The 24,082-nt window shown below is 34.6% G+C and overlaps 1 protein-coding gene and 1 non-coding gene across 2 annotated transcripts; both read left to right on the forward strand.

Annotated features, from left to right (window-relative positions):
• Window positions 1–7,497: 7,497 nt before the first annotated feature.
• On the forward strand, window positions 7,498–10,936 carry LOC113356681 (adenylyl-sulfate kinase 3-like). Its single transcript, XM_026599888.1, has 6 exons — window positions 7,498–8,221; window positions 8,699–8,989; window positions 9,199–9,317; window positions 9,402–9,486; window positions 9,812–9,858; window positions 10,499–10,936. The coding sequence occupies exons 1-6, from the start codon at window positions 7,900–7,902 to the stop codon at window positions 10,595–10,597; spliced, it is 963 nt and encodes a 320-aa protein (XP_026455673.1). The 5' UTR covers window positions 7,498–7,899; the 3' UTR covers window positions 10,598–10,936.
• A 4,523-nt stretch (window positions 10,937–15,459) lies between these two features.
• On the forward strand, window positions 15,460–15,532 carry TRNAV-UAC. The gene has a single exon. It is a non-coding gene; the product is annotated as a tRNA-Val (tRNA).
• The last annotated feature ends 8,550 nt before the right edge of the window (window positions 15,533–24,082 follow it).

Below are 24,082 nucleotides of genomic sequence, written 5' to 3' on the forward strand. Positions count from 1 at the left end.
ATTTCTCCAAGCTAATATCTTTCAACCGTTAGATCGAAACTTAACTTGTCACACACAAATGAAATGTATTCATTTAGGTTTGAGTAACCGTACCTAAACGTGTACACTTAGTTGGTTCAAAAATAGTTAACCAATGGTTAGCCATATGAGTACTTTCGTATTAACCGTATTCATCTTTCTCATAACTAGTTCAAATGACTCATAAGAACTAGTTCAAGAGTTGTTCAATTTCTTAGGTCTTTATTCATAGACACAATTGAAAAAAAATCGGTTTGATTCACTTGAATCAATTCATGAATAATATAGCCACGGTTTGCAAAGATTGCATTCCTCATAAATTATTGTTTTAAGTTCATGAACAACCGATTGGAGAATTAACCAGCTTGGGTACGCGTACCTTAGCTACCGAATTTGAGTTTACAAACTCAGCTGAAATTTTCGGTTCGAAAACTTCCATGGGTACGCGTACGGGTATGCGTACCGTTTTACTAGTTTGCAAACTTACAAACTCAGCAGAAATTTTTGGTATGAAAACTTCCGCAGGTACGCGTACGGGTACGCGTACTCAACCTGTCTCCTTCACCAATACCGCATACACACATATGCACGCACTTGGTTTCTGGCACATGGATTTATACACTAATGTGCGAACACACTATATATTTTTATATCCATACTTGGTAATCTCAACTCTACATTTCAATCATTGAAACATTCTTCTATAATGTTATAACAATCGTTATTCACGACTATCGTCATCAAAGCTATTTTCAAGATTGAAACGTCTTCATGACTTGCGTCATGGGTAAAGCTGAAAATGGTTAAAGCAAAAGCTCACCAACACATATTTCGAGAAAAAGATACGCGAGTAAACTCGGCTCGAAATAGCAAATGTGTATGTATGAAAACTATCATACGTATACGACTTTGTCTCAAGAGTAGGAGATAGAATAAACTTTTGAGTGACAGAAAAGTTCAAGTCTCCACATACCTTTTTGTCGGATGAAGTTCCACTTATTCCTCGAGTAGTTCTTCGTCTTCGTAAGATGATCGCCATGGAGTCTGGAGCTCAACTGCACTACCGAGACTTAGTCATAAGTAAACTAGAAATCAAGACATATAGTTTTGGTCACTAATATTGACAAACATTCTTGATATAGCAACGCATGCGAGTTCGACCGAGCAGTGCTCTAACAACAACAATATAACTTGTGTGATTGACTATGGATACAAGATTTAGACGGTACAACAACAAAGTGTGTGATTGATAATAGGTTCGAAATAACCGAAACTCTATAGGATCAATATTAAGTATTACAGAGTTAACGTACTTGTGTATTTTACTTAATTATAATAACAATTATAATGCGGAAAACAAAGTAAAAGACACAACAAGATTTTGTTAACGAGGAAACCGTAAATGCAGAAAAAACCCGGGACCTAGTCCAGTTTTGAATACTCTCAGAATTAAGCCGGTATACAAAATCTAATGCTAACTTCGTATAGTTGAGACCAAGCAGACTACCCCTGGCTACTTAGTTCTCTCAGTATCCCTACGCCTTCGACTTATAGAGTCACGCACGTGAATAGCAAGTCCTTTGGATCGTATTCCATAACACAAAGGAAGAATATGTTTGGTAACCACTCTAATAAATATTGCTAGAATATATGTGAGTTGTTGATAAAGGCTCTTATTTTTATTCTAATAAACTCCTTTGTCTAATTAGATCAATATATCCATTGACTACCGAAATAATCAAGTTTAGATTCACGATCAATCAGTCTAGATCTCAAAGAGAAACTATAAAGTGATGTCGATCTCACACAACTAATCAATCAAGTTTATCAAAGATAAACCGATTCTAGTTGGATCCAAGACGATCAAGGTTTGTGCACTAAATCCACAAAATACGAAAACTAATAAGAATTCTTCTTCGTCTTCAAATCTTCTATTTCCTTCCAAACCTACACAACAACAGTTGAATCCTCTTGTGATCAATCACACACAGAACGGAGTCCGTTAACAATGGATTATCATAAGATGTCTTTAGATCTAACAACAGTTCTAAAGATCCCGTCGATACTTTGATTTAGTCTGAGTGAATCTTATATCAGAAGAGAAGATTCTCAAGAATAAACAAACTAGGTGCAATCAAAGTTTCAACAACCATTAGTCAATCAAATCAAAAACTAATAACACTATAATTATCTATTTTCCCACCAACGGTACTCGTAGAGCTTCTTGATCCCATACAAGTCTTTAAACGAGCGGTCGTAAGAGATTTCACCTAATTAGGATACTTTCCTCTGCGAATAGACGACTCCACCAGAAACAACAAGAAATGAAATTTTTCGGGCTCTTGGGATAGTTTTCTAGAAATGTAAACTTAGGTATTTATAGACCAAGGTTGTTTGGACATCAAGGAATTTCCAAAACCGAAATTATTTTTAAAATATGCAGTGAATACCCAAATTCGGTTTTCCTAATTCCAATAAATGTAGTCCAATATATCATAAATCTCTCATAGAAAATCTCCAATTAGTAAATGCACATTACTAATTTTTATTCTCTAGAGATAAGCATTAATCGTTGGTAATTAAAGCACATAAAACCAAAAACCTTAATTAAAAGATTCTCAATTTATTTCGGTATAGGTTCACCTTGAGCATCAAGGAATATGTGACCTGTTACATCTTGCATCCCAACATAGCATGTGATCGGTTACACTAAGTGACCGACTCTAACTAGCTACTCATCATAGGCCATGACCGGTTATACCTCAAGTCTTAACATAGTCAAGATAGGTTCTACCACTGTCAACTTCATTGGTCATCCAAAAAAGGTATTCAAAGAATAAAAAGATCAATTGTGATTTCCCTTTCGATTATGAAAAAAAGTTCATACATCTACTTCCTTAAACTAATGTAAAGATACATTGTTTTCTAGGATGAAATCATACCTATACGATGCACACATAATCAAATAAATATACACAATATATTATGTTTATGTCGACTTTACGAAATTCCAAAAGATAAGCGTTTATACTTCGTATTATGCTTCCTTGATACTTTGATCATACTATTATGGCCAAGTCTCATCACTAGAGTATTATATACAATAAATACAGCTTCGCATGTTATGTTTTCAATATAGCACGACTTGAAAGATACGTTAGGAATTGAAACAAGATCAAGTCAATATTACTAACCTCAAGTGTAAGTATGATGTCGTCGTTTTAGTCTTCAGAGTAATACTTGTATGTCTCAACATTCCTAGACTTTCTAGTCTAACCTAAATGAAGTTGACTCTAGTATTTAATCAAGCGACTCTAGATGAGTTTTGATACTAAAATATGACAACTAAACTTGACATACCAACGCTTGGTGAGTTCAACCGATCTATGCTCTAATAACAGGTTATGCGGTAATCAATCAAAGTAGATACATCCGACTAGTTTGTTGGATACAACTTGATTGATTCTTGGACATTGGTTTTTGGTACCCTCCAAGTAATATCTTTGTGATTAGGTTCACGGATTTGATTCTGTATATGTCCTAATCGCAAGAGAGAGAGAGACATAACTCTAGATATTATTCCTTGATTGAGTTCAACTCTCGGAGTTGTATTGAGTTTGTCCATGCAGATTTCCTAAGAAAAAGTTGGTGGTGTATTCTGGTACCCGCACTAATACCTCATAGAGTAGATAATGACAACTATATTACAACAAAGGGGGTTAATGAAACCTTTTGGTTTTGACTATGAGATCAAATACAAAAGAGGCTTAGAAAATAAAGTTATTGATGCTTTATCCAGAATGTCATCTTCTTCTTGTCAGATCATTCAACTTCTCAACCAGAATACACCTATAGATTTTATAAATAAGATGAATTTGCTAAAGCTCTCATTACAAAATTATTAGTCTCCCCTTCATCAAAGGAGCATTACAGTTACAATAATAATATATTAAGATACAAGACCGGGCTATATGTGGGTACCATTAATGACATCAAGCAATCAATCTTATCATCTTTACACTCGTCAACTATTGGTGGACGTTCTGGTATACAAGGTAGTTACCAGAGAGCGGAATCTTACTTTTACTAGACAATAATGAGAAATGATGATGTTTTTCAAAGGAATAACAGATAGCATACCCATCTTGCAGGTATTATCCAACTTGTTCGTATTCCAGATCATGCATCTTTCTCTAAAAGTTATTGATGGGTTACCCAAATTAGATAGGAAGGATGTCATACTTGTGATGGTAGAAAGATTGACTAAATGTAGTCGTTTCATAGATCTTAGTCATCCCTTATCTGTTGCTACAATGTCTCAAGACTTCTTGAGTCATGTCTTCAAACTTCATGGTCGTCTTTATTACTGCTGACAGAAATAAGATCTTCATCGATAATTTTTGGTACCATCCTACATATCAGCACTGCTATCTCCCCCAAACTAATGCGCAAATAGATAAGGTGAATGCATGGCTTAAGAATTTTTTGAGATGCATGAAAGGTCATAAACCAAAGGCTTGGCAGAAGTGGTTATCGTTGGTTGAATGGTGGTAAACCTCAAATTACCACACTAGCATGCACATGACACTATAAAGTCGTTTTATGGGTACTCACCTCCTCACTTAGCCTTCCCTATTTCAGTAATCACTTCAGCGGCAGATGTGGAGGATTATATCAACGAAATATATCAAATGATCAACTAACTCATAGAGTTATTACATAAATCTCAGGAAAGAACAAAGTACTTCTCTGACATGAAGAGGACTGAAATACAATTAAGGTTGGATGACATGGTTTATCTCAAGCTGCAATCATATAGACAGACTTTCATAACATTGAGGAAGAATTTCAAAACATATGCAAGGTACTAAGAGCGTATCAAGGTAGTAAACAGAATTGATTCGGTTGCTTACAGGCTTTAATTACCATCCCACTCCAAAGTCCATCCAGTCTTCCATGTGTCACAGCTCAAGAAGAATACAAGAGTTGCAGTGACAACTTCTCCTCAGTTATCAGTAGTAGATCAACAAAGACATGTAATAGTGGAGCCAATTACTCTTTTGGGAGAAAGGGTTATCTCTTACAACAACTTTACAGTTTGGTTAGCAAGGGTCTAATGCATCACCAGAAGACAACACTTGAGAGGATGTTAGCAATATCAAGGCGCATTTTCCAGCTTTATATCCTTGAGGACAAGGATCTCTTATTTTGGGAGAGTATTGTCATATCCCTAGGACGACCCCTAGCTAAGTTTAGTTAAATTTAATTAGTGGGTTTGATTAGTCATTAAGAGAGAGTTTAAATAGTTGTTAGTGGCTAACGGCTAGGAATAAGTTATGCGCGTCATTGTAAGAAAATGCTATATAAGAATGGTTAACTCTCGGTTTTGGCTTATGAAATGAAAAGATAAATTCAAGGTTGTCTTCTTTAACAAAGAGGCAGAGTTTTTACTTTACTATTTCTAGGGTTCCTGTTATCTATTATTGTTATCAGAACATTGTAAATAAGTTATCTGTGTGTGGGTGCAATTGTAGGTTGCTCCTGCATGAATATTGCTGATAGCTTTCTATAGTTGGTCATTGGTCATTATGTGTCCCTAAAACACGTCTTCTTGATGTAATCCATGTTAACTACGTAATTAAATAAAAATTAAATTGTTCTACATGGAGCGAGAAAATGAGACATTTTAAAAACTGATACTCACATAATGAAGGTGTTAGGACCTGTCACTGCCCACATGGATTAGCAAGGGTCCATATTTTGTGTATGTAGGTTCTTTTTATTTTTATGTATATGTGTTTTTAAAAGATTTTTCGTTAAATTAAAAAAAGTTAAATTTTTACTTTTCTCGATTTTTTTAGATCTTTCGATAAAAGTAAGACTTTCTTCACATTCCATAGATGAAGACTCTTCTACCTAACGTATCAATTTGACTATGATCGCAAATTCTTCAGGTTCTAGCATCTTAACTTGTTTGGTCAATTCTAAATGAATATTTTTCTATTTTCCGATATATAAAAGATTTATGGTGATGAACATATTGCACCTAGAAGGTCATTTATATATTATACCTACTAAATTGGTTAGACAATGAGGTTTAGTTAATGCTCAATGGATCAAAAAAAGGAAAAATAAATATCAGTTAATAAGATTCATGAATCTCTTTTTTGTCGCGTCATCGTTTTAATTACTTGCCGTATCACCGGGACAATTTTCCTTTAATGAAAATTATGCCTGTATAAACTACTGTACGAAACATCTTTCTTTGCTCTATGTGCACTTTCTGTGCGTGCAGCCCTTGGTACCCGACAGTCTCCATCCAAATTGACACCATGACAACCGACATTTTGTACACTTCGTAGGCCCTCCATGGACACATGCTTGGGCTGTGTTGATAGATTTTCTTTAAAGTTTTTTCGCCATGAAAAGTGTTTCAAATCTGTAGATAGATTTTTATATAGTAACACAAAAAGTATGTTGATCGATTAAACCATGAAGAATAGTCCCCATCGGTCATACGATGAGGTGACCAATAGATGTGAACCATGATATTTGTTGCTCTTGTCCAAATCTGAATAGGATAAGGTGATAAAAACAAGAAGGCTATTATTCGGGTGTCACACTTCAATAGAGGGGCTTTATTTGGATTCTTAGTGTCCAAAAAAAGTGGTTATGGGATATCTTAATACAAATATAAAATATCTAGATTACCCTTTAATTAAAATAAAAACTTAAAAATCTAATCTTTTCTATTCTAATTCAAGAAAAAAACTGCTCCTCTTCGCATTTTACTTCTCTTCCTATCCTCCACAGTAACTTCAACTTCAATTCAACTTCATGGTATATGTTAGGTAATAATCGAACAAACCCATCTTTGTTTACTCGTTTTTATGCTTAAAATATGCTAAATTGAATGAAATCGAAGTAAAATTAGGGTTTCAGTTACGTTTCTGCTAGTGTTACGGCTAGGTTCGGTATTAATTCTAAACGTGAAATTTGATTATGAAGAACTTACAGTTAGGTTTAGTTGAATTCAAACCGTAAAACTACACTTACGGTTGGGTTTTAAGAGCCACGAACCCAACCGTAGGTAGAATTCCCAGCCGTAAGTTTTCTTTTTCCAACCGTAAGAACAAAATTTAAATCACAGGAACATTTACGGTTGGAACATAAAAAATCAAACCCAGCCGTAAACTGAGTTACGGTTTGGAATTATGCAAACCCAACCGTATATAACTTTGTCCCAGAATTCACCAAGTATATAACAAAATTCACTAATTTAATTATTATCTAATTAAATTAAATTAAAATTAACTAAATAAGGGTTGTTTGGTCATTACAAAATTATTTGAGATAAGAGGTTTTTAATATTATTTATGAGTGACCTTTTTTTGTCCTATTATGTGATGCCCTCTATTGAAATGTGACGTGACAAAAATAGGCTTCTAAAAAAAAGTTGGTAGTACGTCTGACTAGAAGATAGGCTAAGGCCTGAAGGGTGGAATCTGACACAGCTTTCAAGACATGATGGAATCACCAAGTTTTAGTATAATTGGAAACTTCTTCTTCTTCCTCCCTCAGAATTTAGAATCCAGAAAGAAAGAAAGAAGCACCATCATTTTCGTATCTCCTTGCATTTCTTCTTTCTAACCGTTTCTTTCAAAACATTCCTCCCCCACTTTCTTCTTGCAGTAAATAAACAGTTTTTTTTTTTTAAAATCAAACCCATTAAAAAATCTAAACTTTTGATCCCTAATATTTTTTTGATAAAAATCACACATTTTTTTTATCTTTGATTGATAATAACTGAAACCCATTTTGTATCTCTATTTCTCCTTCCAGGGGTGTAAATTTTTTTGTTCAGATTTGATCTGTTGAGAAATGTTTACAGTCAGAGCAAAACCAGTTTTAATGTCTTCTTCTTCTTCTTCCTCGGGACTTGAATCTTTAAATACGGGGTTTACGAAATTAGGGTTTATACATTTTGGGGAATTGTCTAATAATATTAATGTGGGTGTTGGATTAGATCGGAAGCTGTGTATCTCTAGTGTATCTAATGTAAGATCAAATTTTCTGCAACCAATTAAGGCGATTGAAGATTCTAAAACGACTTACTTGAATGGGATGAAGGGTGATAACTTTGTCACAAATTCTAAAGATTCTGAATTACAATCATCTGATTGTGATTGTCCTGGCATTTCTGGTATTGTTTTTGTTCTGCATGAAATTTTTAGTGTAATTAGGCAATATTGTGTTTTCTTTTGGATATATTCTCTGTTTAGGGATATTTGAATTGACTGGTTACTGTGCAAAAAAAGTTTTTTGGTTTTTGTTTTAATCACTTTCTGACTTATCTTTATGTTTCATTTTGGATTTTAGAGTATTATGATATTTCAGGTTGTGTTTTGACTGCTAGCTTCATGAGTGTATTGTGTTACCCGAGTTGGATCCATTAAATGTCGTCCTGAAATGTCTCAAATTTATGTGAAGATTTTGTATTTTTGAGTTTGATACTGACCTTAGGTTTAAGTTGATCTTGTTTGTTGTGTAACTTGTGTTATTTGCTTACAGAAGGATCAACAACCCCATCTAATCTAACCAGTACTATGTAGGAATTTTGATGTTTGGTTATGTACTACTTATCTTGAATCCAACCGCCTTTAGTCTTATATTTGAACAGGGAATAAGACTATCAAGGTGTCAAGCGTTGGAAAGTCGACAAACATTGCATGGCATGACTGTTCAGTCGGGAAGCTTGACAGGCAACAATTACTTCAGCAAAAAGGATGTGTTATATGGATTACAGGACTCAGTGGTTCAGGGAAAAGTACAGTAGCATGTGCTTTAAGTCGGCGCTTGAACCATAAAGGAAAGCTATCTTACATCCTTGACGGTGACAATGTGAGGCATGGCTTGAACCGGGATCTTAGTTTTAAAGCAGAGGATCGCTCGGAAAATATCCGGAGAATTGGTAGGTTTTTCTTTATCGCATCTTCCTTTGCTTTAGATTCTGTGAGGGTTCTTAACTCCTAGAGTGAAAATGTTAGTATAACTTGAGCATTTCAGTCAACTCCGAGATGTTAGAGCACGTTTTGGATTGTTATTTAGGAGATTCACAGTGTTTTCTTTTTATGCTTTCTATTCCAATGATAGTAAAGATTTTTGTTGTGTTTGTTGTAGGAGAAGTAGCAAAACTCTTCTCAGATGCTGGTGTCATTTGCATTGCTAGTTTAATATCTCCATATAGAATGGAAAGAGATGCTTGCCGTGCACTAGTTCCAGATGGGGAGTTTATCGAGGTAAGATGCCTCCTGTATTGATGATTTAGAGCTCGAGTATAAGAAACTCTTTTGGGTGGTAACGTGGTTGAAAACTTTTTCCAGGTTTTCATGGATGTGCCCCTTCATATATGTGAAGCAAGAGACTCAAAAGGCCTATATAAACTTGCTCGTGCAGGAAAGATCAAAGGTATCTTCACAGACTATTCTGGACAAGGACTGAGATTTTGAATTTTGTACTTTTCCAAGTTATTCTCAGATTTTAGTCAACCATTCTCAGTTAGTGTTTGATCACCATGAAGGCATGTTCCTACTTAAGATAGCTCTGTAGTCCATAGGATATTGAGGGTTAGTTTGAAACAGCCCTATTCTCAGATAAAGGTCAATAGTCAGTCAAGCTGATTGTTGTAATAAGATACATGGCAACAAGTCTGATGGATCATGTATGCAGTGTTACTATATTTGTATCTTTGAACAAGGTAATCCTTTTCGCTCATTCTTATATCTGGCTGCAGGTTTTACTGGAGTTGATGATCCGTATGAACCACCTTTGAACTCTGAGGTATGTACAGAAACATTTGTCTAGTGGATATTGGCACACCTAACTGTGGTAGAAACCTAGCTTGAATATATCTGGCTGTTAAAAGCAATTAACTGTGACATGCATCATTCAATCCAGTACACTGGCATTTGATGCAGTATTCATAACATATATGCGAACTGAGAGAAAGAAGGAAACCTTAGGCTGTTACTGTGTTTAGAGAACTTCTACAGAAATAAGTAAGGAATCTTTGAACTATGCCTATCTTACCTGTTCACTCTATATTGGCGCTAGTAGAATGTTAGGCTGGAGCCTTCTCTTTTGAAACATCACCAAAATTGTGGGTTTACATTTATCGAGCATGTATCCTTTTCTATGCACGATATGTAGTTCCACAACATAATAGGGTGTCTTTAAAAATAGAAAAAGATATGTTATATGGGAAAAATGCACTTTTCCATGTCTTTACAATCTATGAAGCAGCGATTAAATATAGACATTCAGACATCAGGTTTAAATGTTTGCTTAGCTTGAAACTTTGAATTGCATGAAAAGGTGTTTTTTCTTTGTATTGCCTGCTGGCATCTGTTTTCTTTACTTTAAAATCCTTTTTGTTTCTGACATTTGAGCTTAGATTTTGTTTATTGTTTCTTTATCTCAGATTGTAATACAAGTGAAAGATGGACCATGTTCTTCTCCATTTGACATGGCTGATCAAGTGGTTTCATATTTAGAGGAGAATGGTTTCCTTCGAGCTTAAGTGTTAAAAAACAACCCAAAAGAAGAGGAAGACAGGAACATTCTGCAATGGCCTTGAGTATATTTTTCAGCTGTGCGAAAACACCTGATTCTGCTAGTCTCCTTGTACTTATAAGCCTTCATTAAGTCCTTAAATTTAATTAATTCATCTTTCTTTTTGTTTTGTTTGTTGTTCTTTAATATCCCCCCATTTTTTGCCTCTTCTTCATAAGGAAAGTCAATGTAATGGAGAGTGGTGGAATCCGTTCTGTTATAAATATGGGGTCAGTAACATGATACTCCCGTGATCAAGGGAACTGTTGTCATCAATGAAAATGTTTCCTTTATAGAAATTTTGAAATTACTGTTCGTCTACAGATTTGACATGGCCATCTAGTGGAGTAATCATGTGAACAACAAGTATCATAATGATTATCTAAATTATCCTCAAATAAAGAAAATATATCCTGATCATGGGAATTGTGTTATCATCATCACTGTTATAAAAAAAAAAAAGGTGTACTTTGACTTTGAGATTGGAGAGTCAATGGAAGGACAGGATATGACGGGGACCCTGATTTGGCTGTCGGAATCATCCGGATCGAGCTATGACTTGGACGACCTGGAAAATTTAGGCATTCTTACGGGGTGCGTATGGGGGTCAACAGAAATAGGGTGGAGTGGTTCTCGGTTGTTTCACATAAAACCGTTTTCTTCCTTCTTGCTGTTACGGTTCTTCTCCTTTCTCGCGAAACTCTAGAATTGGAATCTGTTTTTGTTTCTGAGTTCTTTATATCCTGTTGTTGATCTAAATACATCTTAATCACGTTGAAACCCTATAAATTTTATCTCTGTATTTATTTATTTTTACTACTTTTGATCGACGTGGCGCGATTGGTGTTACTAATCTGATTCTGCAATTTATGTTTAGTTTTGTCAAAGAGGACGATGTAGATGACAGGAAGAAGAAGGTAACCCTAGAAATTTTAAATCTGATTTTTTTTCTTCTTGATTGATATATGCTAATTTGTATTTGCTTTATGTGTTTGATGTAGGAACTATAACATTGATTTAGGAGGCAAAGTTTAATTTCAAAGAGGATGGAGAGGAAGTTTAATTTCAAAAACATGCAGCGGAAGACATGCAAAGTCACAAAAAAAAAAGAAATCGATAAGGTAAACAAACGGGGATTTTCTTAGAAATTAAATTGGGTTTTAATTTGGTGTAGGCAGATTGATTAGACTCAGGTTTGGTTTTCAGAGAAAAGTTAGCTATATCTCACCATCTGGAATCGGTAAATCCCACCACATTGAGAGAGAACGTTAATCAACAAATTAAACAAAAATGGCAAACACGGATTGTTCACATTCACTCAATCTTGCAGCACCTTAAAACACCATATGCATTTTCATTGCGCAGTAACAATACAACAACCAAAAAGAACCCAACATGCCTTCTTAGGTTGCTAACAATGTTAGTGTTAATGAGCGTCTATGATGAATTCGACCCTTGGTGAAACTACTTAAGATAAATTTGGTAAGTCAAAGAACAGATGTTTATTCTGCAAGTTTAATATGGATTATCATTGAAATCCTTGAAAACCAATTGTTAATATTGTCATTATTACTTCTAATAATGTTAACGATGATGAATTGCTTATTGTGTTGTTTACCGGATTTAGAATTATGGAAGCTCGATTAAAAGTTTTTATAGACTCGCAGGGGTTCGACGGAGATTGTCTTTGGCTGGCAAACCTTTAAGTAAAATTCCACATGCATGTACAAGTTTGTTTAAGATTTGAAATAAAAATGAAGGTGTTGATGTCAACAAGAGTCTAAGAATTCTTTCATTAGGAAAGTCGTCAAAGGGGTTGCATCTGCTGTTGTTGTAGGAGAAATCTGAACTATGAGTTTTTGTTGGCTAAATCCTGAGTCGTATCTCTTATTCAGGTACAATTACTTAGAGTCAAAACTCCGTAACTCCGGGTTCCATTATTTCAATCATTTTCTTACCTCTTTTAATTCATTTTCTTGATTGTTTTCTCTTGCAAATGCTTTTGATACATCCGTGTTAGTCAAATTCGACCAACTATAAGATTCATCTTGAGGAGATTTATAAGAACCATCACGAAGTTACTTGCATGTAATTTTTTATTCTGATTTGTTTTACTCGAAAATCAGTAATCTAAGAGTGGCTTGAACATGAATAGAGAGTACTCACCGAGATGGATTAGTGAAATTATAATTGATTATTTTATATATTTTTAGCCAGCACCTGATACGTATTTCGTATGTTAGCCATGTATAAGTTCTAAAAAGCTATAATGTTCTCAACAATACCTGACCTGTACGAGGAACCTCTTCTAAACAGCTATAAGTTCTACCTCTTTTAAACAACTATAATGTTTAATTTGAAGGGGATGGTTTGATAGTTTTGCCATATGAAAGAGATGTTGCGAGAAGGCTTATGTGACATGTGCTTTATTTATGTGGTTTAGGTTGTATACATAAGGTTGCTGCTTGCTTTTACACCAATTGATAAATTCAAAAATAGCCATTCAGTTTTAGGCCTCGGTGAGTTTTGGAGCCAATTGACAGATTGGAGTAACTTACCCACCTATCCCGTATTTTCCCCTGAATCGAACTTTACCATGTATGTATTCAACTGGGAAGTGTACTTATGAAGCTGCAGTTCTCCAGCTCTGAATATATGTATGTAGTACTCCCTCTATTTTTGGAAAAAAGAGATACTTTCAGTTTTTCAGTAAAAATAGGCTAAAATGAAAAAGTGAAAGTTTATCTTTTCCAGAAACGAGGAAAATTTTTTTTCTACAAAATGTAAGTGCGAACATAATGTAGGATTGGAAATATTATGCAATTAAAAGAAAAAAATGAAATTTCGTGCCAAATGCCATACATTCGTCCCGACACACATCCCATGTCTGTCCAACCAACCAAATAGGAGGGGAGGAGTGTAATATGCCCGACAAAATGTCATAGTAACAAATGTGAGAACTGTCACATGTTGCTTTTGTTTTGGTTCTATAGCAATATCTAGGTAGTACATTGTACACTCCAAACACCCTAGAGTGCATTTAACTTCAACGATATATGCAACCCCGTTATAGGTCGACCTTCTTTTTTTCGTTTTTCATTGGACATCAACACGCCAACCGTAAAACAGTCTGATGGTATGCATGTTAATGGGTGTTTCATAGTTCGTTGATAAGAGATATAGGCGGATTTGGTACTGCACATGCATAGATCTGATATAGGTAGTGACTTTGTTTGAGAGACATATGGCTGGAGACTTTCTTCCGTAGCATCTCTAAAGCAACTATTTTTATTTTGTGACTAAGTTAGGAACTCCTTACATTCAAGCGAGACTATTTGTTATTCACATTTTGTTTGTGGTGATACGAATACATGCATAAGAGGTTTCACTTCATGTAAGCTTAAAAATGGTGATTCATATGTAGGGTTAACTCAATATGTTGTTATTGATGAAAGCAGACCCTTGATAAGTTTTTGTTATTCATATAAGGACGATATTGTTGCGCATTTGAGGCATGGACCCATGGTGACTGGCCCAAGTTGCTATGTCATGTGTGACACCATTTGTAAGTTAAAATACATAGCCATGCAACCCATTGGCTTATCAGGTTTGTCTCCATGAGCCTTATTGTGATTTATTGATAATTAGCTATGAATCAGAACCGTCTCATTTTCCTTCATGAATTTAAGAATTTACAAAAATAGTTTAATACTTATCGTAGCATCATATTCTTTGGTGGTAATAAGTTATAATGAGAACGTAATGTGTGGATATTAAATTTTCAACCAATGGTGTTTAGTATTACTTAATTTGAAGTGTCAGTTTGTGTTGAATGGAAGTGATTTTGCTGCTCCAAATACCACTGCTAGGATAGAGAGCACAATAGTGATGGTTTAAAAATCTTCAATTTTTATTAAAGTGCCACATCAATGACAATGGAATCATAATATGTGAATTCATGATGGCGGTGCATCATGTGAAGGTGATGTAGACTTGAAGTATTTTTGTCTTTCATAAATTAACTTACTAGAGTTTCTCATGAATTTTTTTTCAATGAACATGCCTGCCGCAAAGCCTGTTTTCGGAATTGATTTTATCAGATGCATAACACACAGACTGTAGGTGCTTAGGATTTTGATCTGATGCCTTTTAAAATGTAATCGCTTTGTTTGTTTTTCGGCAAAATAATCTGTTCACCCAATACTACTGTGAGCCTGTGATATTTAGCTCATCTGAGTTGCGGGTCAAAATGAATCATGAGATGATATCTCTAGGTAATGTCTTAGATCTGTTTCTTAGATAAAATGATGGTATGTACGGGTAAGATTGAAATAATTTGTTCTTCTGATGTACTTAAAAGATGATTTATTTCATAGATAAGTGAGATTCTTTTTCTTTTTGGAATTGATGGTCGAATGCTTCCTATGCCTTGGAACTTTGGTTCTGGGTATCTTATCGTGGTCAGACTCTAGATATGACAACTTAGTTCTATCTATTTTTCTAATATGTTTTTGGAGATTAAATCACTTCAGTGCTTTGCATCAAAAAGTATTTACGACTTTCATCCGATTGTCTTTGGTCATTTCTGTTGGGTTGCAGGACATGTGTACTCTATTGAAGGCCCTGATGATGCAAATCCATCTTGAAAGGAAAATACTCAAGGTAACGGAATTGTTAGAAATAATTGAAAAACATCTCATTTTGCAACTAAAAGGTGATTTTCTTTAAGGATCATTTGATTTAATATAGCAGAAAGTTCAGGTTCTACTTTCCACAAGGCAGTAAGTATATGATGGTCATGAATTCGAGAGTTTTAACTTAGTGTTATTGGTTGTCTTAGCTCAATTGGTAGAGCGCATGGTTTACAACCATGTAGTTGTGGGTTCGATTCCCACAGATGGCACAAAAATCATGTAATTGATGAGATTTCTATATATTTGCATAGTAATGATGAATTTATGAGTTGTTTGGATTCTTTCATGATGTTTATATCTTTCTTCTTCAAATAATGAAATATTCAGATCATATTTTCTCATTTAATTCTTAGTTTTACCAAGAATGGTGAAGTTCGTGAAAGTGTAATCTCTGATTCTATTCTATTAGTTCACGATATGCCTTGTTTTCCCACAGTTCCTGCAGCAGACATGCTTCCAAAAGATAATTACCTCAACGAAGATTTTACATCCGATGATTTTGATGAATTTTGTGGTCTTTCGGATGATGAGGAAGATGATTTGTAAAATGGATATTGAATGTCCAGTGTGTTAAGCACTGCACTGGATCGATGAGAGGACATCCGACTCATCCAAGAAGAATCCAACATTTGCAAAGCGCTGCTAGAGCCTCCTCAGGAACTAATGAATTTGCTTGATGGAGAAGAAGCCAAGTTGAGGTTTATCAGAGATCACATCTGAAAGTAAAATGCTTTGAATATATTACCAGTCTTGGTTGCAAACTGGTTTTGAAGGGTAATGACTCGAAATCCTTCGCAATTCACAGGAAACTTTGGCACAACACCGGAATGTTACTACTGACGAGGGAAATCTATCAACATATGTATGTCTATGATCCTATTCAAGCCTTGGATGTTCGTGCAACACGAAATCCCCAACTGGATCAAGACGTTCTTGGAACAATTCAGAAAATTAATTTATAATTTTAATGTGTTTTTCACTAAATATTCCCCGCACAAGAGATTCTGAGCAGTGTCAATCTCGCCGAACAAAATGTCATAGTCATCATGCACTATAACAGAACTACAAATGGAAGGCGTTGTAACCTGCCAGCGGCTGGCGAAGTTTCACTTATACTACCTGGAGATGGTTTTCAAAAGCCTAACATCAGAGATATCTTACTTCATCGGAAGGGGAAAAATGGACTCAAACATATTTCAGAGTGTCACTCTACATACTTGCCCTTGCATTACCTTCTACTCTTTCCATACAATGAGATGAGTTGCATCCAAATGTGAATCCGGACACAGGAAAACATACTATGAAACGGTTAAATCCAAAATAATTTTATAGTTTCCGTCTTTTAAAGCGTCTAGGCGAGTATTCTACCATCCTAAGAGCAAAAAAACTGTTTCAAGAGTATTTGGTGGGTGTTTGGGCAACAAATGAACAAAAGCGCATGTGTTATCTGAAGAAAATGATGGAGGTAAGCCATACGTGTTACGACCGACTTTTATTGGTGGTCCAAGGCATATGTGTGAGATTTATCAAGATTCAATGCACATTACACGGTTTAATCATTATCCTTCCTAACAATTAATGCGAAGCCGCGTTGAACATCAATTCAAGATGAGCTTCCACCCCATCAGTATGCTTCGGATCGGCCTGATCTCATAGCTGGTGTTTTCGAGTTGAAGAGCGACGAGTTGATGAATGAAATAAACAAAGGGAATGTGCTCGAAAAAGTAGTTTCTCATGTGTTCACAATTGGATTTCAGAAACATGGTTTACCTCATATGCATGCTCTTATATCCTTGGATGGTCCTGGAAAAATTAAGACAGTTGAACAGGTTGATAAATTTGTATGTGCCGAATTTGGCGATATATTGGACGAAGGTGGATATCCAATATATTGTCGTCGCGACAATATGAAGGAGGTGATTTTCCGCAGGGATACAAAGCGAACAACACAAATGTTGTTTCGTACAACCCATAATTGTCTAGGATATTCAAGTGCCACATTAATGTTGAGATCTATGAGGGTGTAAGGGTTGTTAAACACATACACAAATATGTCTATAAAGGTCACGATCATGCAACACTAATAGTCGGTGAATGTGATGAGGTGCAACAGTACATTGATGCAAGGTATATTAAGCCACCTGAGGTCGCTTGGCGTTTATACGGTCACTCAGTGCATCAGGAAGAACCCAATGTAGTTCAAATGGTTGTTCATCTTCCAGGATAAAAAGGAATCATGTATGATGCAACTAAGTCAATGGAAAAGGTTAATATTGCTGTAGAAAACTATAAATCAACATTGACGGCGTTTTTTGAGTATTATCGCAAGAGTCCAATTGCTACTTATCAAGATTTTCCACAACATTTTGTATGGGACATGAAAAATGGAAGGTAAGGAAATAAGGGTTTTGAAATTGCAAAGATATACTTTGTAAGTCCCAATGCCGGTGAATTGTATTACCTACGTTTATTACTAACGGTTGTAGCCGATGCAAATGTATTTGGCAACATGAAAATAGTCAGGGATGGTGATGATAGGAAATTGTATGGTACGTTTAAAGGAGCGTTGCACTGCACTTGGAATCTTAAGAGAAGACAATGAATGCTCTACGTGTTTACAAGAGGCGGCAGTTACACTGGAGTTCCGTTAAGAAATATTTTTAAAATTATTCTTTGTGACAATAATCTAAATCAGCCAGACCTTTTGTGGTCAAATTTTAGACTAAACATATGTGGTGATCTATATTTTAAACTTTGCATAAAGTATAATATCGATCAGGAAGCCAATTGATGAGCAGGTACTTGATTTTTGGGTTGTACCTTTTGGATGAAGAGCTACGTGAATCTGGAAAGTTGTTTGATGATTTCGAGGATATGCCAAGACCAAAACTGACATGCAGTAATGTTGTTGGTGACAAGTTCATGCGAGAGCATCAGTTCCTTCAAATCGCAGTGTGCAATGCTGAAGTCGAAGAGAGTACTATCAGGAAGTTGAAATGCGTCCAGTCATCAGCATACAACTCCGGGTTTAGTTCTGTGATAGATGGTGACTATAAACTGTTTTTTTCAATGGCAACGTAGGAAGTGGTAAAACATTTCCATATAACATATTGGCGTCTATCTGGCACATGACCGGGCACATAGTTTTCACTGCTGCTTCGTCTGGAATTGCTTCACTTCTTTTGGTAGGAGGTCGTACACGGCTAAAATAAATGCTGATATTGCAGAGATACTTCATAGAAATCAAATATATATATATATATATATACCAGAAGTTTTTATCTATCATGTTTATATGTTTTCATATTAATAAAGTACACAATGAGCTAGGGTTTTTATCATATACATTCTTCACACTCGATGTTCAGGATTCTCATAGTAATAACTGAGAACAGTGTTTGTGGAGGTAACAAACATGATACACAGTCTAAACTCCTGAAACAAGTGAAACTAATTATACGGGACGAAGTTCCCATGCAACATAAGTTTTACGTTGAAGCAGTTGATCAAACGCTACGTGATATTTGGAATAAAGAAAAACCAATTGGTGGAATTAGTGTTGTTCTAGGAGGAGACTTTAGAACACGTTGCATGTTATACCCAGTGGATATCTTGAAGAAACCGTTGGATCATGTCTGAGGAGATCATTACTTAGGAATGATGTCACTATCTTGGCGCTCCATCAAAATATGATGTTGGATGCGCTTGAACCGAAAAATATATCTTTTCCAAAGTTCTTAGTACAGTTATGAATAACCATAATTTTGTTTACATCCCTTTGTTGCATTTGTCCTTTAATATGTCTCTAATCTCTATATGTTGGATATAAATAATAGGTTGGTGATAGTCCCAAGGAAGTTGTTGATCTTCCACAGTTAGTAAATAGATGCAAGGACATGCCTGGACTGATAACTAAACTTTGTCCATGGATGGGAACAAGCAAAAAAGTGTCTCCAGAACGCTTTAATAAGAGGGTTATATTGTCATCCCGTAATGACGATGTGCAAAAGATTAATGCAGAAGCAATGAAAAACTAGACGAGGATATATAAACATATCTTGCTGCAGAAAATCTGAATGCGGGTGGTGCTGGAAATATTCCACACCTTTCCAGCGAATTCTTGCAGAATTTAAATCCGTATTGAATGCCTCAGTTCAAGTTAGATATCAAAGTTGGCTTGCCAATCATGGTGTTGAGAACTCTTGCACCAAGAGAAGGTCTTTGCAATGCGTAAGACTATTGTTCACTAGATTTGGACAACATGTAATTGCAGCCAAGATTTTATCTGGTGAAATAACCGGAGAAATTGTATTCATCCCGAGGATAAATTTCAAACCGTCAGCGTCAGAGATGAATATTAACCCGACGAGGCATCAGTTTGTTGTCTTTCCTGTTTACGATATGACAATCAACAAGTCACGCAGACAGTCAATGAACTACGTTAGAATCGATCTATTGACTCCTGTGTTTATCTACGGGCAATTTCAGGTAGCATTGTCAAGATAATTACCGTACGTAGAATAATTGTGCTACTACCAAATGAAACTAAGGATCTTTCAATCACAAACAACATCTACCCGAGGTTTATTACGGAGCTATTAAATTCACATGTGAACTTTGTTGTGATTTCAAGATGATTTTTTTTCTTCTTCCCTTTTCATGTATATCAACTACCATTGTTGTTGTTTTAATTTTTTTACCCGTTTCCATGCATATCAACTACCATTATTGTTGTTTTAATTTTCAGTAAAAAGTAATTAAAGATTTTAGCTAGACTTACTGTGTTATATGACATATTTCGCCAATTTTCATGCCGCATAGATTGTATTTACTATTGGTTGACAAGAGCGGTTGTGTTTCCCTGGGATGATATATCATAGACTACGGCCTAAGTAGTATTATTTATATCTAATGCAGGGGCATAATCATTGCATAATAATTACATTACTATATTTGAATCATGGTATTATTACAAATCATTATCTACAGTACAATAGAAAATTCCAAATGCAAATCTCATTTTTAGTTGCAGTATATATTATCTATATATAGTTTAAAGAAATTGTTATACTTCCAAAATTGAGTACTTATCAATTGCATAAATAACAAGAATAAACTTTCTTAGATATGCCCGATTTAACCTTTTTTGCTGCTTATACCAACTACAACAAGTAGATTTTATTTAGATTTACATTTGTGGTACCGAATTACATATTTTTCAAAATCGTTGTGATGAGATTGTTTTTTTTTATCAACTTTGCCTAATGCGTTGAAACACACATACTACTACTGACATAAGGCCTAATTTCAAACTTTAGTCTGAAACTAGCTCAACATAGTTAAATGTGATATAACTTTATATCTATACCATAAGTTAGAGAGTGAACAAAAATAATCTGGGATAAGTTCATACCTGATAGTTAGCTTGAAAAACAATGATTTGATAACACATGATATAACATTTTTGTCTTTGAGTAGAAACATTACCATACCCAATCAGAGATTAATCGATGATTGGATACATACATAATGGTAGGGTTGAATTTAAGGAGATGTTCTAGGAAAGTCAGAATACTTTTTACCCACCTTCAATTGTTTAGTGGATTTGCTTAGGTATATACTTTTTTTTTATGAGTTGGAGTATTTAGGCGCTGACTTAAGGGCAGTATTGCTTTCTATTGTTATAAAATGCAAAATTTTAATGTCTATTACAAAGGGTTTTATGAAGCTAAGTATCCATATGTACCTTGATAATGTCTGCAACCAAATATCTAACTAAGCTAAATACAATTTTGTGTCATGGCCACTTGGTTTTAATAGGTGAGTTCACTAAGTAATCTTCCCTTGCAACTAGGTATATGCATTCTTTAATTTCTAAGTTGGAGTAGTTATGCACAAACTAAAGGGCAGTATCGTTTTACATTGTTCTAAAATGCAAACTTATAATGTCCGTCGCTAAGGATTTCACTAAAACAGGTAGCCACGCATGCACCTTGCTAAGGTCTACAATCAAGGATCTAACTGAAATAAAAACATCTATGTCCCGTCGCCACTTAGTTTTATAAAGATGATGTTCACTAAGTTGTCTTTCCTTGCAACTACATCTAAAACCAGTAAGTAAGATGGTGGGATCACATGGTTAGTAGTAGTTGTAAGGATAAGGTAACTCAGTTAGATATTTAACATGCACCAATAACCCTAGAGTGTAAGTACACCTGATAATACCCCATACCCTACATACAATAGGAAGTAAAAATGACTTAAATAAGTACACAAGTACGTCCTTCACATCAAAGCATAATTTAAGATATCCAATAATGTTTATTAAGCAATATATATGGTAATTGAATTCAAGAGAATGTAAATTTTGAAAGAATAATATTTAAATTTAATTACCCATGTTTTATAATACATTTATAATGATGTTCATATTTTAATAATTTATAGTAACAATTCTAAAATTCATTGCGATTGTCTAAACTAAAGAATGTGATACAATGAATAGATTAAACCACAAAAAATAAGGATTTTATGTATTAAAAAAAATAAAAATGAGAACTAATTAAGATAGTTTGACGAGATAATTACCTTCATTCCAGTTACTGGAAAGCCAAAAAACATTTATTATCAACACTTTTAAGATTTATTTGTGGATCTTACAAAATCGGTTGCACCTACAAGATTCTCACCCTAAAACCTATAAAGAATTAAGTGAATTTTCAGATTAGGTAATCTATTTTTTATTGTAAAAAAGTGTGATACTAGATATGTGAAGGACAGATTTAGGCATCTGCTCTATTACCATAATATGGAATAATCAATGGATTCCTCTCATTCAACTTCTCAAACGAAGAAAAAAATAATAAAAAAAATAGGTTTTAGTGATAAGCATTAGTGTGTTGTACAAATAAAGTTGGATTTGAAAATGTAGGGTAATGTGGTCAACTTTAATGGTCTACAATTAAATACTAGCAAAGTTTCAGTCGGTCCATATGGAACTCATAAATATAAGTTTAATTCAGTTTATTATTGTTGGAATCCGATTAATAATAAAAAAATAAGAAAAATAATAGCAGTTGAAGTTACCTTAGGAAACCGATTTCCGTAGGAAATTATCACAATTTTAATTATATGGAAACAATGATTTTCTATACTAGACTTCTTTGAAACCTATAAATAAGACCCAACATGGAAGATACTTTTTCAAGTTAAAGCAAAACTACCAAGGTGCACTTTTTTTTTTAATATCTCAGAAGTTGTATAGTTTTTAGTACTTAACATCAATATTATGCTTGGTAAAAATAACAAACTCTGTAAAGGAGATTAACACTCTAGATTACCTGTTGCATGTCGTGTACCAAAAAAAAAAGGGTTAAAAGTTAATCTTTTTAATTTTTTAAAATAAACTGTATATTCTTTTGATAAAATATCACAATACCGACAAAGAAAATTTAAATGATATGTCATATTGCATATTCAACAAAGGACGAAGTTCAAATCTACAAGAAAACAATTCAATACATCTTTAACTATGTCCACAGAAGTAGAACTTCAGAAAACACAACAGTTTTTCTACAGAAGAATAATGGTCGGTTTGTGAATTCAGGAAGATGAAATTCAGGACAGTTATAAAGCAATCAAGAACAACATTTAAACTAAAATCCAGAAAGATCAATACTTTTTTTCTGAAGAAATAACATGAAAGAAGATTCTCTGGTGACGGAATCAATGGACGTCTTTGATTGAGAATATATTGGAATACTATAAGAAGAGAACGACCATGACTATGTTTTATGCAGAATTCAAGAAAAAGTAAGTGCACCGAATAAAATTAAGATTATATGAGTTTTATATATTACGTACTAAACCTACAAAATTAACTTATACATGCTTAAATCAGAAGACAATGGAATGAATAAGATTGGCTCGCCACAACCAGATGAGCCCAACGAAAATAAAAAGACTATGTTGGCGAATCCATAGTGGGGCATGTGGTGTCGCAGGCCCCCATAAGAATTTTCAAACTTATCACACACCAATATATATCTAATACGTGTTCAGCGACAACTAAGTCATCTGCCCCCACATAATTTCTTTGAGAATTAGTATATGCGGTAATTGCTACTACAAAATCACCCAATCAAAAATCACCCAAAAATTAAGGAAATGGTTGCTTCATTAATCTTTCAAAGTTTAGAGGTTTTGGTAAATTAATATTTCAAAAGTAATGGAGTACACCAGTTCTCCTTGCTCTCATCTTAAGTAAATCCCTTACTGATTGTTGGGGTGCCTATAATTGCTTTCTTACAACATTGATGTATTTTATTTTATTTTTCTATATTAGCATGTTGATTTATTGCACTGCAATTCGGGATTGTCGTAAAAATATGGTTTTATTATGTGTATGTGTCCTTGAAGAGATATCAACTGCTAAACATAAAGATAAATCATCCAATGCATTAGGAGAGGCATTATTTTGCACTCTCAAAAAATTTCAAGAACAATATGAGCCCCCATTAAAATTTTGTTCTGGATTCTCCATGAAGCAACTGACATGATACAATGCAATGAAAATATGGTAAGTGTGTATTTGGTTGAAATTTTTACTTACTAGAATTAGACATGGCTAAACATGTGTTGGTTCGAGTAAATGGCAGGGTAAACATTCACCTGCGAGGCGACGATGCTAGACTTGGTTGAGAACAAACAATGGCACTATATGGCATGCAACAAACGTGTTAAAAAGTTCGAGTACGATG

The sequence above is a fragment of the Papaver somniferum genome, chromosome 3, assembly GCF_003573695.1.
Source record: "Papaver somniferum cultivar HN1 chromosome 3, ASM357369v1, whole genome shotgun sequence".
NCBI lineage: Eukaryota > Viridiplantae > Streptophyta > Magnoliopsida > Ranunculales > Papaveraceae > Papaver > Papaver somniferum.

What these genes read in the sequence shown, in the direction of transcription:
- LOC113356681 (XM_026599888.1), top strand. Translation starts at nt 7,900, where the DNA reads ATGTTTACAGTCAGAGCAAAACCAGTTTTAATGTCTTCTTCTTCTTCT. An exon ending in TGATTGTCCTGGCATTTCTG is followed by an intron (nt 8,222 to 8,698) that starts GTATTGTTTTTG and finishes ATATTTGAACAG; the next exon opens with GGAATAAGACTATCAAGGTG. An exon ending in AACCACCTTTGAACTCTGAG is followed by an intron (nt 9,859 to 10,498) that starts GTATGTACAGAA and finishes TCTTTATCTCAG; the next exon opens with ATTGTAATACAAGTGAAAGA.